This window comes from Natrix helvetica (genome assembly GCF_964273705.1).
Source record: "Natrix helvetica genome assembly, chromosome: 1".
Lineage (NCBI taxonomy): Eukaryota > Metazoa > Chordata > Lepidosauria > Squamata > Natricidae > Natrix > Natrix helvetica.
Window position 1 is genome coordinate 56,507,936 of NC_138548.1, and position 16,357 is coordinate 56,524,292.

The 16,357-nt window shown below is 40.4% G+C and overlaps 2 protein-coding genes across 7 annotated transcripts; one reads left to right on the forward strand and one right to left on the reverse strand.

Moving 5' to 3' along the window:
* Window positions 1-2,537: 2,537 nt before the first annotated feature.
* On the reverse strand, window positions 2,538-12,823 carry ZC2HC1C (zinc finger C2HC-type containing 1C). 2 transcript variants are annotated; one of them, XM_081940509.1, is made up of 3 exons: window positions 12,690-12,823; window positions 7,534-8,826; window positions 2,538-5,777 (listed from the first exon to the last, which is right to left on the reverse strand). In XM_081940509.1, the coding sequence occupies exons 2-3, from the start codon at window positions 8,806-8,808 to the stop codon at window positions 5,469-5,471; spliced, it is 1,584 nt and encodes a 527-aa protein (XP_081796635.1). In that variant the 5' UTR covers window positions 8,809-8,826; window positions 12,690-12,823; the 3' UTR covers window positions 2,538-5,468. The 2 variants fall into 2 exon arrangements, with proteins under 2 accessions (XP_081796635.1, XP_081796636.1); XM_081940510.1 differs by having other exon boundaries at window positions 12,686-12,798.
* Window positions 12,716-14,761, forward strand: ACYP1 (acylphosphatase 1). Of its 5 annotated transcripts, none has more exons than XM_081940532.1 (3): window positions 12,716-12,862; window positions 13,440-13,535; window positions 14,390-14,761. In XM_081940532.1, the coding sequence occupies exons 2-3, from the start codon at window positions 13,452-13,454 to the stop codon at window positions 14,603-14,605; spliced, it is 300 nt and encodes a 99-aa protein (XP_081796658.1). In that variant the 5' UTR covers window positions 12,716-12,862; window positions 13,440-13,451; the 3' UTR covers window positions 14,606-14,761. The 5 variants fall into 5 exon arrangements, 4 of the variants coding, with proteins under 4 accessions (XP_081796658.1, XP_081796656.1, XP_081796657.1 ...); XM_081940530.1 differs by lacking the exon at window positions 12,716-12,862 and adding an exon at window positions 12,890-13,033; XR_014174288.1 differs by lacking the exon at window positions 12,716-12,862 and adding an exon at window positions 12,981-13,033 and having other exon boundaries at window positions 13,440-13,566; window positions 14,390-14,520.
* The last annotated feature ends 1,596 nt before the right edge of the window (window positions 14,762-16,357 follow it).

Consider the following 16,357-nt stretch of genomic DNA (forward strand, 5'->3'; position numbering starts at 1 on the left):
TTGTTTCTGTCCTGATTAATTCTAATAGAAATTGAAGATATTTCAAGGAAAACACATTTGAGGTTGCTTGATTCTACATTTATCATGATCAGACATGGTCCACATTTTAACAGGCAATCTTTATCTTCCTCCTGCTGTTGTTTTTTTAAATATTTTCACTAATGTGCGCTGCTTTACTTTGTAGAAATTCTACTACCAGATATGAAAATCTTACACTTAAAACCATTCATTTTTTGTATGTTATGTTAATTATACTTTTTTAGCCCCTTTAGTTTGTCATTATGGTTACAGATTGTTCTCATTTAACAACCATTCATGCTGCAATGACTTTGAATTTATGACAGGGCTAACCGAGTGGTATTTAGAATGGATCCTCAAGTTCCAGCCATCCCAGAAACCCTATGTTAATCTGATTGCTTCTTGTGACCTTACTGGCTTCCCACAGGCAAAGTCAATATTGTGCCGCTCTTATTGCGTCCGCTGATAACCGCCCTGCCGCCCTGTTTAGGGTGACCCGCTCCCTCTTATCGCAGAGGACGCGGGGGGCGCCCTTGCAGGGCAGAGCAGAGGAGTTTGGGGAATATCTGCAGGACAAAGTCGCTCAGATCCGGAGCGGATGGCCCCCCCCCAGTGGACCGGACGAGCCGTCAACAGTGAGTCTTGTGAGACCATTCGGGGAGGAGTTTGATTCTGTTGCCCCCGAGGATTTGGACAGATTGCGTGGACGGCTGCGACCCACCACATGTTCAATGGACCCGTGTCCCTCCTGGCTGGTACTGGCAACCTGGGAGGTGACACGAGGCTGGCTTCTGGGCCTGGTGAATGCCTCATTGGGTGAGGGATCCTTACCAACTGCCTTGAAAGAGGCGGTGGTGAGGCCCTTACTTAAGAGGCCTTCACTCAACCCAACGGAGCTAGCTAATTATTGTCCAGTCTCCAACCTTCCCTTTCTAGCGAAGGTTGTTGAGAATGTGGTGGCGCAGCAATTTCCACGACACCTTGACGAATCCGAATATCTAGACCCACGCCAGTCCGGCTTCCGACCCGGGCACAGCACGGAGACAGCCTTGGTCGCGTTGGTTGATGATCTCTGGAGGGCCAGAGATAGAGGTTGTTCCTCTATCCTGGTCCTATTAGACCTCTCAGCGGCTTTTGATACCATCGACCATGGTATCCTATTGCGCCGGCTGGAGGGGATGGGAGTCGGAGGCACCGTTTTGCGGTGGTTCGGCTCCTACCTCTCCGACCGGACGCAATGTGTGTTGACAGGGGGGCAGAGGTCGACCCTGAGGCCACTCACTTGTGGGGTGCCACAGGGGTCGGTTCTCTCGCCTCTCCTGTTCAACGCATATGTGAAGCCACTGGGGGAGATCATCCGTGGTTTTGGGGTTGAGTATCATCTGTACGCTGATGATACCCAGCTGTACATTTCAACCCCAAACCACCCCAACGAGGCTGTCGAAGTGATGTCCCGATGCTTGGAAGCCGTCGGGGTCTGGATGGGGGACAACAGACTCAAACTCAACCCCTCCAAGATGAGTGGCTGTGGCTACCGGCACCTCGGTTCAGCCAGCTGATTCCATCGCTGGCCATAGGGGGCGAACAATTGCCCCCTGTGGAACGGGCGCGCAATTTGGGCGTCCTCCTAGATGCCCGGCTGTCAATGGATGACCATGTGGCAGCCGTGGCAAGGGGGGCGTTCCACCAGGTTCGCCTGGTGCGCCAATTGCGCCCCCTACTGGACCGGGATGCCCTGCGCACGGTCATTCATACACTGGTGACATCTCGCCTGGACTACTGCAACGCTCTCTACATGGGGCTGCCCTTGGGACGCGCCCGGAGACTGCAGCTAGTCCAGAACGCAGCCGCGCGGGCTGTGATGGGGAGTACTAGGTACTCCCACGTAACACCTCTCCTGCGCGAGCTGCACTGGCTGCCTGTGGTTTTTTGGGTGCGTTTCAAGGTTTTGATTACCATCTTTAAAGCGCTCCATGGCACAGGACCTAGTTACTTGCGGGATCGCATCCTCCCACACACATCCCTGCGGCCAATTCGCTCTCACAGGGAGGGGCTTCTCCTGGTGCCGTCCACAAGGCAATGCCAACGGGCGACACCAAGGAGTAGGGCCTTCTCTGTGATGGGCCCAACCCTCTGGAATGACCTCCCCCCCGACATTAGAACCACCACTGACTTCCGCTCCTTCCGACAAAAATTGAAGACTCACCTGTTCCGATTAGCAGGCCTGGCATAATTATAACTGTTACCTCCTGGTAGACATATTTTTAACTGGTTATTTTAGGGGTATTGCTTTTAAATTTAATTTGTGTGATATGTTTAGGGGTTTTAAAATTATATTTATACATACTTTACTCAGCTGTACAGTTCTTTTTAACCTCCTCCATATTTAACTCTACCTATTTAACAATTTTAATTGTTCAGCTATTAAATTATATTATGATGTATTTTTGTATGGACTGTACACCGCCCCGAGTCCCTTTTGGGAGAGGGGGCGGTCTAGAAGCGCAGTAAATAATAGGGGAGCTGGCAAGGAAAGTCACAAGTCATTTAGTAAATCACTTGTACTCTCCCCTATCTGGCAGCAGTTATCTCTGCCTGTGGTGCATTCATACTGCACCATGCAGATTACGCCCCATACCCCAACAACAGACACCCCTACCATCTGCACATCCTCTGCTCAGGAGCAACCACCCAGAGCCTTGCTGCCCTGTGCCAGCCACCTGTGTATCTTCTGCTCAGCAGCAGCCACTTATCTACCTGCCAACTTGCAGGCAAGCTACCTGGGACTTACTTAACCACCTGTGATCCTTGCGTATACAGCAACAGTGCACACTCACATTTGCGAACCAGTAGGGAAGGTAAGTGAATCCCGCCACTACTCTATTAGCATGAGGATCCAACCTACAACCACTGGGCTTCTAACCTGGTGTCTTAACCACTAAACCAGACTGGTTCTCTTTTTAGCTTAACACTGTTTTTTAACTTTGTCTATTTTTGTATAGATGTTATGTTTTTTTATTTTTAAACTGCCCTGAGACATTTAGTGAGATGGGGTGTATAAATTTGATTAATAAATAAAAATAAAATAAGTGAGAATATGTAACAAATATTGCAATTGGGTGATATATTACTTTAAAAGACATTTTGAGGTTCAGCTTAATCTGATACAAAAAAGGTCTTCGTGCAGAAATTGTATCCAAAAAAAGGTCCTCATGCAGAAATCTTTTTCTTACTATACACATTAGACTTAGCCACATTGAATATAGGACAGCTTTTTAAAAGACAAGAACATAGTTCAAGGAAAATAAAGTGAACCACTGCCTTCTCCCCAACAGACATGAAGACAACAGTACAGCACTATAAACACCTCTGACCTATAATGAAAAACCAATCATTGGTCCTCCCATTATTACAAGCAACTTCCATTTTCCATGATATATTAATATAATACCCGTGCTTTGTATAAACAATTTTAGATTTGCAAAACAAACAGAATTTATTAGCCCATTTGAATTTGAGCCACAAGCCAGAATCTGTTCTGAAATGGGCAGCTACATAAATTTTATATAAATAAATGCTTTTGTTTCTCAAAAATTAAAGAACTGCATATACAAGCACAGTCAGCAAACCAGGATTAATGACAAATTTTGTGTATCGTTCCTTGTGCAAATGTCTCCAAAAGTAAAATATAGGCACAGAATCCAGCAATAAGATTATCTTGTATTTTACCTCATCAACCTGTAATAAAATCTGATTTGATAAATAATATTAATGACTATTACTCAAGAGATGAAATCTGAGATTGCTTTCATTTTGAAATAATTTAAATCTATGTATGGTGCAAAAGAGTTATTAACAAGTTTTCTTTCTGAAGCTAGATAGAAAAATAAGAACAAGAAGTTGGTAAAAGCCAAGATTCCTGCTTAAATCCATTTGACATTTTGTTAGTGAAACAGCATTACAAATAACAGATTGGAAAGGACCTTGGAGATCTAGTTCAGCCCCCTGCTCAAGCAGGAAATCCAATACCATTGGTGGTCCAATATCTTCTTGAAAATCTCAAGTGTTGTTCCATTGATTAATTGTTCTAACAGGAAAGTTCTAGGTGGTTCTCTCCTTGATTACTTTTCATCCATTGCTTCTTGTTCTAGCTTCAGATGCTTTGGAGAATAGGTTGACTCTATTGCTTCTTTGTGGTAGCCCCTTAGATCCTAGAACTCCGCTATCAGCCCCCTTTATTCCTTCTTTTCATCAAACTAGACATACCCCAATTTCTGCAACCATTCTTCATACATTTTAGCTTCCGACAAATTTAACAACATAGGCAACAATTATTTTTCACATCGCATAAATATTGAATTTTAAACCTACTATTGCAAAATGAAGCTTTCCAGTCTTCTTGAAAATTTAAATTAGCACCAGATCATTGAAAATTTGAGGCACAGATAAAACTAGCAATTCAATTTTTGGGAATCACATACTATACTTTGCTAACAGTGTGGTATTTTCCAAACAAAGCATTCATCTATGTTTCCACTTTCATTTGCCTTTGCAAGCAACTTACGTTCTATATATTTTAGGATAATTTGCTTACAGCTAATTTGCTTATAAATATATTTATTCCATTTGTTTGCTGATTGTTCTGGTTGACCTATTCCCAGACATTTTAATCATTCATCTGTTAGCAAAGGCAGAGCTAAACAAATTCCCACTTCCAAATAACTATCTCAGTTTCCTTTCACTGATCTTAAAGTTGTAGAGAGTTGAAAATCAGGTACTACAATTATGCTATAAAGAACAATCCATTCAAATTTCTACTTTTTTTTACAGCAATTTTTATAGATTAAAGTGAAGACGACTAACTTTATATAATGGGGAAAAAACTGTTTAAAGCTCTTCCCAGCTAATGTAAATAGCAGTATGTAATACAATGACATAGCTCTTACTCTTCTCCAGCTATTATTCTAATATTTAAAATATGAATCTTTTAGAACATGGGTGCTTTTTGTTATGGTACTCAGCACAGAAATGGGAATCATTTATCTCTGGCAGTTCATACAAGAAATAATTGATCTTGGATGCCATCAAAGAGTCACAAGTATAGAGCCATGATTTGTAAGAACTTAGTATTTTCTTCCAATTTTTAATACGCCTTTTTGCAGGGCCCTTCTTCTATGTTCTAAGAAACAGGGCAAAAAATTCCACTACAAAATATGCAAGGAATCTCAGGGAACCATTTTTACAGAATACAAAATTTCAAGATGATAAAAGCAAAACCATTTTTTGTCTCTCTACCGATAGGTGTCTTCACCTGTAGTAGAAAAATGACCATTTAAAATTAGTGGATTTCTCATTGGTTTTACACTGAAACTACTCAATAGAATCAAACTGAGAAAAACTGCAAGAAACCTAAGTATGATTACACCAGTTGTAGATATCTTGTCCATTTACTAGCAACGCTTTTTTTGCTGTGGTGGTGGTGGTCTATTCTTAATGTTCTTGCACTTGGGAATATGTCTCTCAGCAACCTTAGGTGCAAACTGACGAGTACAATATGGACACAATTTGTAGTCTGGGTTTTCCATAGCTGGTGCTGGGGGAAGATCTGAGGCTTTTCCTCCTTGGGAGATAATGCGCTGCACTTCACGAGCCCTGCGCAAAGTCTTGATGAAAGAGTCATGCTTCTGTCTCCAATTGCTTTGTTTAGATGTAGCATTGCTTTGCTTAGGAGTCTCGGGACTTTGGCTGGAAGCTTTTTTCTGCAGCAAGAAGGGGAAGTCGGAAAAATAATTTAAAACAACGCAACTTTGTTAGCTCATACTGTGCTCATTATTGTAGCTAATTTTTTTATGACAATACCAATAGCATTTAAGCTTATATAGCCGTGATGGCGAACCTATGGCACGCGTGCCACAAGTGGCACGTGGAGCCATTTGTCAGGGCACGCGAGGCGCTGCCCTGTCAACTGGCCAGAGCGCATGCGCGCGCTGGCCAGCTGAGTTCACCTTTTTAAAAGCTATTTTTTGCCTTCCCCAGGCTCCAGAGGCTTTATAGGAGCCTGGGGAGGGCAAAAAGAGCCTCCCCTGCCCTCCCGGAGGCTTCAGGAACTGTCCCTGAAGCCTTCGGAACGCTTAAAACCACCCTCCGAGCAAACCGGAAGTGACTTCCGGTTTGCTCGGAGGGTCGTTTTAAGCGTTCCGAAGGCTTCAGGGACGGTCCCTGAAGCCTCCGGGCGGGGGTGGGGGAGGCTCTTTTCGCCCTCCCCAGGCTCCTATAAAGCCCCTGGAGCCTGGGGAGGTCAAAAAAAATGTAAAAATGGGGGGAGGGGGTTGCGCGTTGTGCGTGCATGCACACTGGGGGGGTCGCGTGTTGCACTATGGGTGCGGCCCGCCCGCCCTGACCCTCCTGCACTCCCCCCATTTGTGGCCCGTGAGCCAAAAAAGGTTCGCCATCACTGTTATATAGCAATAGTATAGCAATTTAGGCCTATGTAAAGCCCCATAGAGCTTTACAGCAATCTCTAGGCACTTTACAATATAGAAGTATTACAGTATTTACATAATGCCCCCAAACAATGTGGGTCCTCTTTTTTCGATCCCAGAGAATGGAAAGCTGAGTCAACCTTGAAGTCTAAATTTTGGGCAGAGTTTGCCTACAGTACTGCAGTTTAACCATTGAGTCACTAGGGGTGTCTATAAAAGTTCTTTATAGAAATTATATTGCCATATATATGTTCTTTCTAATGCCATACATTTGGAATTTTTAAAAAATTCAAGATAACTGGGACTATGAAATGTATGTAAAGGGCAAATTTTATTAGTTTTTAAAAGTCATTTCCACTTCTTCCTTAGGTCATTTCAAGCTAATAATATAACATTTTAAATCCATGCCATTATTAAAATATCTCAATAACATAACTGAATTGTGAATGAAACTCACTGCACTAGAACGTTATGAATTGGATAGATAGTGTGAAGAAGATAAGTTTCGATTCTATTACATTATTTTCCTTCATCATCCTAAATATAAATGTTCTTCATTTTATGGTTTTCCCTACAACCAATTGTCATTCTGTCTTGTTGCACTGACTTTTGAGCATTCATTACGGATTCTGTAATATAACAGTTTTAACCATTTGTTTTCGCATTCTCATTGCCTCCTAGTTCATGAATAATAAAGGTTTTTTTAAAAGTTAAACTTGCTCTGTATTTCTAGCCAAGTACTAGTATCTTAAATAAACATTAATGAAGATTTTGCCTTAGTTTTTGGGGTCTTCCGAACATCATTTTCAGCATGTAAATGATGCAAATTAAAAACTAATTATGGACCATCAAGTGATATTAAAAATGAGATATGTTTTAAAGAAAGGTCAGAAGAAAAAGACTGAACTGTTATCTTAGCCAGAAGCTGCTCAAAAAGCTTAAGGCTGAAAAATATGAATTAGAAAATGCATTAAGTACCCCCATATAAACCACAGAAGCAGGATACATTTAATAAATTAATTATGCACACTACCTGTGAAATATATGTGCCCTTCAAGAGATGATAGGTCTCCAATTCAGTGCCCTTTGCTCTAGCCTTGCTTGAATCAAACACTTTTCTTTTGGATCCATAATTTTTGCTGCAAATATTCACATGTTTCTCCAACCTAGAAGAGTAAAGTCTCCGTCCACAAAAATTGCATTCTCCCCAATCTTCTATATCATTCTGGACCTCTATATAGGATGGTTCTGCTGCCATTGATTCTGCATGACTTACTGGGTTTCCTGTTGGAGAACAAGACTGGTTGTGTATAGATGCTGGTTCTAGGCTCTGAATGGAAGAAATATTGGAGACGTTATCTCTGATTTTATTGTTGCTAGCTATCAATTGTTGCTTTTTGAGCCTTTCCATATGAAGTGTCTGTGGAAGCAGGGCAGTCCCAATTGAAGCTATCACAGTCTCTGAAACAAGTATTTTTTTATCTTCGTTATCATGTTGTGTGGTAGATTTGGAATCACAGTTTTGGGAAATAGCTGTCATTTTTTTCTCTGGCATCCATAATCCTCCTTGCTCTTTTTTTGCTTCTGCTTTAGTCTGCTGTCTTTTCCACTGGATTTTACGGAGCTCTTCTTCTGTTTTCCTTAGTTTCTCCCTAAGGAGAGCCTCCTTTCGCTGGATTTCCTCCTCCAAACTTCGTCCAGCAGCCTCCAGTTTTTGAATATAGCCTGACTCTGCTCTTTGTGAATGAGAAGTCGTTCTATTAGATTGTTGTACAGAAAAAGGAGAGTGGACCCCTATAGGCTGAGCCTTTACCGAATGTGATATTTTTGTTTTCTCTGAGCTAATCCCACAGGAAGTAATCTCTGTTGCTGGTGCATTTCCAACTTGCCAAGAACTTGGTAAGGGACCATTCCCAGATTTTGGGTGAAAAACCGGCTTAAGTGGATATGCTCTGTCAACACCTTCTCTCCGCTTCATTCTCCAGTGGGAAGGCACAGAGCTGGCCTGACCCTTGAAACACCAGTTATGGGGGCCAGCAGAATAAAAGCCTGCTTTATCTAAGCCCAACTGACTACTTTCTGCAGGCTGAGTACAGGAAGAGCTCCGCTCTTTGAGAATATGAAGATCTTTCAATTTCTTGTCTTTACAGCACACAAGTTGCTGCTGGATATTATTCCTCAGATGTTCTAACTGGGAGTGTTCTTTAAGAACTTCAGGATGACATCTTTCCTGGCTTGTTGCAGGAAGACTGGAATTGGATGGTATTGGATCCATATGCGAACACACAGCCAGCTGCAACTGAGCCATTCAGCATTTCCACTAAATCTGAGGAAATGCAACAAATTACATACATGCTATAATTCCTGCTCTCATTCTAGAATTCTATGCCTTTATTATGCTTGAGAAAATATGCTCTGATCACAAGTAACCTAAATGAATGTTGCCCTCCAACAAAATCAATGTACGATTTCAGCCATGATCAATTTAAAAAAGTGTGCAAATGAAATAATGTACTTTAGTAGTACTGCATTGCTTCTAATATAACTCGCAATATCTGAATGTGGAAACCATATAAACTAACCACATCCATACCTATCTTATTCTGGATAGTTATTAGATTGCTTAGAATAGAACTACATTTGTAGGTGAAAAAGTTACCACACACAACCCAAAGGTGTTGCTATTTCATACCAGATCTGTTATACAGGATTTATTCTTGATTAAAGTGTTTGCATGGGTATCATAGAAACATGGTTCACAGAGGAAAAGGATGCACCCACATTTCCTAGCACTGTCCAGCTGGCTACTCCATAATGCAGCAAATTGGATTATTCAGTGGGGAGGTGCAATGGACTTGGTCTGTATGAAATCCTTCGGCTAACCCTGGATGTAGCATTAGTCTACCAGTACTGATCCAAAGGTATTTTTTTCAAAAGGCAACTGGACTTTTTTGTTTTTCCTTGAAGAAAAAACAAAGAAACTCCAGTCGCCTTTTGAAAAAATACCTTTGGGACAACTATGACCTGGATGACTGAGAATCTCACAGGACTACCAGTGCTGAATTCATGCTGCTACCATGTGGACAATGTGAAGATAATATTATTAGTGTACCATCTTCCTTGATGCTTCTGTTCCTGTGGATGACCTCAGTGCAATCTTAGAATATCCTTATCTCCGTATCCATGGGCTTTCAATGCCATGCTGAAACTGCTCAATAAAAAGCTTTTTTTACTATGAGTCTGTTCCAATTTACATGTGACCTGCCTATGTAAAAGGTCACACTCAGAATTTAGTAATATTATTCTGAATAACTGCTAATAGCAATAGCAGTTATATAAGACCCCCACAATGCTTTACAGCCGTCTCTAAGCAGTTTACAGAGTCAGCGTATTGCCCCCAACAATCTGGATCCTCATTTTACTGACCTCAGAAGGATGGAAGGCTGAGTCGACCTTGAGCCGGTGAGGGCTAAACCCCTGGCAGTCAGCAGAATTAGCCTGCGATACTGCATTCTGACCACTACGCCACCACGGCTCTTTATCTGAAAATGGGAAGCCTTTCTGTTATGTAAGTCATGGAGAGATCGTTACCTACTCAGTTTCAAACTGATGGTTAGTATAAATCAGCAGGAAGGAAGACTAGTTAAAATGATTTAGGATTATAGTCCAATGGTTTCTTGAGTGTATTTGGAGGAATTTTCTACTTTGTCTGTCAGCTATAATGCTGATAGACTGGATAATCTACAGAATACGGAAATAATTTTAGTGGTTAGGATGACAACCCTTGAGACAAATGACCTTAAGCTTACTATGGAGCTGAGAAAAATACATAGGAGAAATGAGACCTGGAAGATAAGTTCATCTTACATTTAAAACAACTGAGGTTCTTTATAAGGTCACCTGCACAACACTGGAAGAAACAAAGTTGCTCACTTTCCTATCTTCACGGATCAAAAAAAAAATCAATATGATAGTCACAATGGTGTGACTGAAGCTCCATCTATTTTTTAAGTGTGGAATGTGTACAATACTTATAAAAATGAACTTTTTAAATAATACTATTATGATGGCATTATGACATTTTTGATCACACCATGCAGAATCTCCATTTGCCTTCACTGCATTTCCAAATAATAAGTCAACATTTATATTCTGTACTCTGCAGCACCTTGTTTGCCAAGATTTTGTAGTAGAGGGTAGAAGACTTCACATATTTTTTTGCATACAATCAGATCTATCTCAGTGTGGAGTACTGGGTATATCATAAGACTATAATCCTGACAATTTTCTCTCTCTCTCTTTGTATTTTCAATTTGTAGATCTCTATAATGTGAACAGATGGTACAGAGCTAGACCTAACACCTGATAATTTTATCCTTCCCCTATCTTGCTTATTAAATCAACCACAACTGGTCTCATATTTAAGCAATGCTTCCTTGCAGATGGGATATTATTTATTGCCTAAAGGTGGCAGGTGTAAGGTCTCAGTTACAAAAAAGTCCATTGATTATGGATGCTTATGTGATTAAAGACCAATAACAAACTCACATTTCAGTTCATTTGGTAAGGATGTGATGCAAGCATTACTTTGGTGAACCAAGCTAAAAAAATAAATGTGTATGAAGACTGGCTAGATTTCAATAGTTGTGCATCCTAAATAAAGATATCCTTCTAGATTGTCTGGTAAGAATAGGTTTTGGGGTCAGATTTGTGAACGGAAGTTTACTCTGTTTTGATGGGGTTCCACCTGAGGTAAAATAATAGGTTCACAGTCTGCGAATGCTATTTAATTGGCTGCCATTGGACTTAAGATTGTGAGAATTACATTTGCACAGATAGATGCAATTTCTTTCTAATAAGTTAGCAACAATTGTCCATACCTTCACTACAGTATATCTCATCTTGATTACTGGTTACTGAAATGTGTTAAATGGACCTAACCTCCAAAAATATCCAGAAATTGCAGTTGGTGTAAAAGGAGGCAGCCAGACAAGTAATCCATATAAAATTCAAGGAATAACAATATGTATACTGAAAAAATCTTCATTAGCTTCCAGATGTTCATTGATGTGATTTAAATGGATACATGTTGACATTAAGTTTTCAAAGTCCTACAGTGTGTGGGATCTGACATATATATCTGGCTTTTCCTATTACAAATATGTCCAAAAATGAGTATCTGCAAAAGAGGCTCTTCTCAAGATATATTTGGAGCACTTGTACTATGTTTTTCTCAGTCTATAAAATGTATTCCCTTAGGAATTACGTTTCCCATTTTCCCAACTTAGAAAAACTATAAATTAATAAAGTCAATAAATACAACAGAGAAATTGCTTTAAGACAGCAGGCAGAAAGAGAATGGAATGAGCTTAAGAGAAAACCTTTGCTTAATTATCTTTTTCATCCTCCATAATAGCATTTCCTTACTTCTACAATAAATAGGTTGTACATATTAAAATTTACCCACCCTAAAGCTGGTGGAAATCTGTAGATATCAACCATATACAGTACTTATTCTTTGCAGCTGTCCTATAAATTCATTATTGTACTGTACTTTTATGCCCAATCTAAACAAGTCAAAGCAATCAAACTATTTACTAGCCTGTAAAGCACTAGGAACCTGAAGAAAGCTATTTCATACTTAGATGACACTCTAAAACTCTAGACCCTTTTCCTTCCTAATGCCTATCTCTGTAGGTAAAATATCCTTCCAGTTAAATTTATTGGCAACAATTTAAAACGGTTTGCCATTCCTTTTCTCTAGGTTCTTCAGAGAAAAACCATAAAGTCCAGCTGCCGCTTGAAAAAAAGCACCTTTGGAACCTTTTCTCTATTTTTTTTTAACTTTCTGATGTAGCCTACAGTCCGGGAATTTCTAGTTGTCTCCCCTCCGACACCGCTTAGCTTTCCAGTATCAACCGGGATAAACCAAAGATTGTTACTGCTTGTGAATGATTTTGCTGTTAGGGTTCACTTCTGTAGGAAGTGAAGAAGACTGAAGGGAGTGCCTTTATTTCCCCCCAAAGGCGGCCGCCACAAGCTTACACAGTATTAAACTAGCGCTCGTCTCCATTAATGATTTTACGCTGTAATGGGACCCGAACTGCCGGTTCGAAATTTGACAAAACTCAGGGAAGAGGATACCGACGGAGGCACGGTCGCTGCTACGACTTCAACTCACGCACCTACCAAAGTAGCCTGCCCGCCAGTTCCAGACACACAACTGCCGCGCACGCGACGCCGCGCCCGCCTGTCTGTTTTCTCGTAACGGCGCCACCAGACCTTCACGCGGCGGTTTAGTGCCGTTGCGTAGCAACCGCAGCGCGCCCCCGTTACATCCGATTCCACCTCAGCGGCTTCCGGTGGGTGAGAGAGACCTTAGGAACCGTCCCGGCTTTTTCCTAATTATGTGTTGTTAGTTATAGCCCAAGGTGCCCGCCGTTTAGCCACAAAAAGCAGCGCCGCTCGACTATTAATCGTTTAGTCAATTCCACTTCGGTTCCGCCGTACTGAACGAAGCCTGTCTCGGCGAGGTGTGTTCGTCGTGAGCGGCCGTTGGTGCGCTGCTCGCGCCCGCGCGGTTCTAGGGGAGGGTCTCTCTTGAATAGCCACCTGCGAAGCTGGCAAGAGAAAGCTTCGCGTTGCCCGGGCGAAACCTGACCCGCCAGGTCTTAGGCGCTTCTGTCTGCTCTATCCAACGGGATGGAAATAAGGGAGGGGCCTGTCGGAGCGAGGCTGGGAGCCTTGCCCTCCAACTTCCCCTGCGGGACGTAAGGGAAGGAAGCGAGAATCAGGTTAACTTAGTTATCCTACGTAGGCACCGGAGAGAGGATCGCTTCGACAATGCAGTCTGTGGAGGCTGCTCGAGGGACGGTCTCCCTGCGGGTATGGCACCTGCCTCTCTCTTTCTGCCTGATTGCTGTTTTGTTTAACGTACAGGCACCCCCGACCATGGCTGAGGGAAGCGGCCTCGCTTCGGTGGACTATGAGGTGTTTGGGAGGGTGCAAGGGGTATTTTTCCGCAAATATACCCAGGTGAGTGGGCTCAGTCTGCAATTCCCCGGAGGTAAGAGATTGTACGGTACCGGTAATTTTTGTCAACCCCCCCCCCCCTAATTTCTCTTCTGCACTTGATTCCAAATAGGCGAACATTCTGGAGGTGGTTAGCTAATAAATTAGAAGGTTCTACTTCCATCCGGTTTATATATTGGTCCATTTTAACTAGTTCTTTGTTAATTTTTAATGTTTTAATTTTTAATGCTGAATGTTATCATTTTATAGTGTGTTTTTATGTTGTAAGCTGCCAAGAGTCGCTTGACAGTGAAATGGGTGACATATGAATATAATAAATACATATAATTGTGAGAATTTTGGAGACTTAGCTTAGGTACCTTGATTACCGTTGGGATCAAGAATGTCTGTTATTAAGTAAAGTAGTTGTTAAATGAGTCATACCCCAAATTTGTAACCTTTTTTACCAATGTTATTAAGTGAATCATTGCAGTTGTTAAATGAATCATGTGCTTGTTAACTGAATCTGGCTTCTCGTATTGATTTGGTTATCAGAAGCTGACAGAGAAAATCCTAAATAGTGATCACATGATCCCAGGATGCTGCAACAATCAAATACATTCTGGTTGTTAAACTGGTTGTCAATGACAAGATGCCATTGTCTTTTATATTAGCTCTTTTTAACAACAAATAATACATTTCCAATTAATCTTTGTTTATCTTTGAATGGCATAGCAGAAGTTTGGATTATACAGTAATTTAGTGGAGTTTTAATAATTCTCTACAGAGAAATTCTAAAGGTTTTTATATAATTCAGATTAATCATATTTGTGTTTGTGTGATTTTTTAAATATCTGCATGTGTATTGTTCTTTTTAGGCACAAGGGAAAAAGTTGGGTCTAGTTGGCTGGGTCCAAAATACTAAATATGGCACTGTGCAAGGACAAATCCAAGGACCTCTTGTCAAAGTCCGCCAACTTCAGGAATGGCTTCAGAAAACTGGAAGTCCCAAATCTCACATCGACAGAGCTGAATTCCACAATGAAAAGAAAATTGCTCATTTAGAGCATAGTGACTTTTGTATAATCAAATAAGAGGCTTAGGAACTGGATGTATAAAGTCAACTATGGACTTGTCTAGAAGAAAGTCATTTGTTTAGTTTTCATTTTCTTTTAATTGATTAAATGCATTATTTTTGTTGTAATTATTTATTATATGAAGCTTCTATTAAATATTTTAAGACAAACATTTCCTGAATGGAGTGATGCCCCAATATTTTGACTGTTAATAAAGACACGTTTGCTGCATCATATCCAGAGCTATGTATAAAAATGAAATGCACATATTGAAAGATTGCAAGTATATAGAATATAAATTACAGAATTTCATTGCAAACTTATTAATTTTTTGTTTTTGAAGTTTCATAAATTATAAAATAACTTGATATGGAGGGTACATATACACTAAGAAAAGGAACTCTATTTTAAATAAATATAAATGACTTTTCCTGATCAAGATTTACTCTATGCTATGCAAAGTATAAAAATATTTTTATTCTTCTGCATTTCAGTATAACCTAGTTACAAACCATTCTATAACTATGAAGATAAACAGATGTGAAGATTATAGCCATATTGGGGGAGGGGGGGTTGGCAGGGCTGTGGTGTTCATACAATTCCTATGGGCTAATTAAAGACTGATTCTTTTTCACTGATAACTGCCCTCTACACAAGCAAATGTATTTTCCCAAAGATGCTTTTTCAGGAGGCAACTGGACTTTCTTGCTTTCTCTTTTGAAGACGTTTTGCTTCTCATCGAAGCAGCTCCTTCAGCTCTGACTGGATAGTGGGGAATGGAAGAGCTGAAGAACCTTCTTCAATGAGAAACAAAACGCCTTCAAAAGAAAAAACAAGTCCAGTTGTCTCCTGAAAAAGCACATTTGGGACAACCGTGACCTGGATGACTGAAAATCTCTATAGACAACCGAAGTATTTAATCTGCACTGCAGGATATTGAATCTAAGCGTGAGATAAATAACTAAATGTACAAAATCTCAGCCTTATTAAACAACTTATATCATTCTCAATTAATATTCAAATATTGTCTCTCATAGCACATTTGCCTTGGGATATGATAAGAGTTCATCAAGCCAGAGCTGCACAGCCACAGCGTTAAATATGTTTCTAACTAACTTCTCAGAACCTGCCCAATTGCTGCTTGGATCATGTTTCAGCAACAATATTCCTTTTAACTCCTCGGCAACCTGAAACACTCTATTCCTATAAGGTGTTTTTTCTGTATTTTATCTTTGCTGATAAAAAATATATGTGAAAAAAATGAACAACCATTTAAAAATATTAGGCCCTTTTTTGGCACTCGTGACTGCCATATATTTTGAATATATAATTTTTATTTCTCCCTAAATGTAATGATTTATATTTAAGCTCTTGAGGGACAACTTTGAAAGAGTGCTGTGTATCAAAATGATAACAATTCATAAAAAATTCCAGTGCTTCAAAGAGCGTCTAATTGGACATTTACAATGTCCACGGTTATTACAGCTCAAACTTTCGTTTAAGCCGAAAATATGTATCCACCTACATTTAAACATTTTTTCTGCATTACTTGTTCCCTTGCTCAAGATTTTTTTTTATTCTGCAGCTGTTTAATTGCGGCAAGATTCTTCAGGAATAGTTGATTATAGGAGGTCTAGCGCGGATCAGAAGCAAGTTCGGATTTATATTACACAGTGATTTGGAGGTGCTAACAGAAAACTTCGATTCGTCTTGTAAATAAAGACAACAAAAAACCACAATTCCCAGAATGCATTGCAATATTTCGGTGTA

Coding starts and splice junctions, on each gene's coding strand:
- ZC2HC1C (XM_081940509.1), bottom strand. CDS start 8,808: ATGGCTCAGTTGCAGCTGGCTGTGTGTTCGCATATGGATCCAATACCA. Junction 5,778..7,533: donor AGGGCACATATATTTCACAG/GTAGTGTGCATA, acceptor TTCTTGCTGCAG/AAAAAAGCTTCCAGCCAAAG.
- ACYP1 (XM_081940529.1), top strand. CDS start 13,344: ATGCAGTCTGTGGAGGCTGCTCGAGGGACGGTCTCCCTGCGGGTATGG. Junction 13,536..14,389: donor TTTTCCGCAAATATACCCAG/GTGAGTGGGCTC, acceptor TGTTCTTTTTAG/GCACAAGGGAAAAAGTTGGG.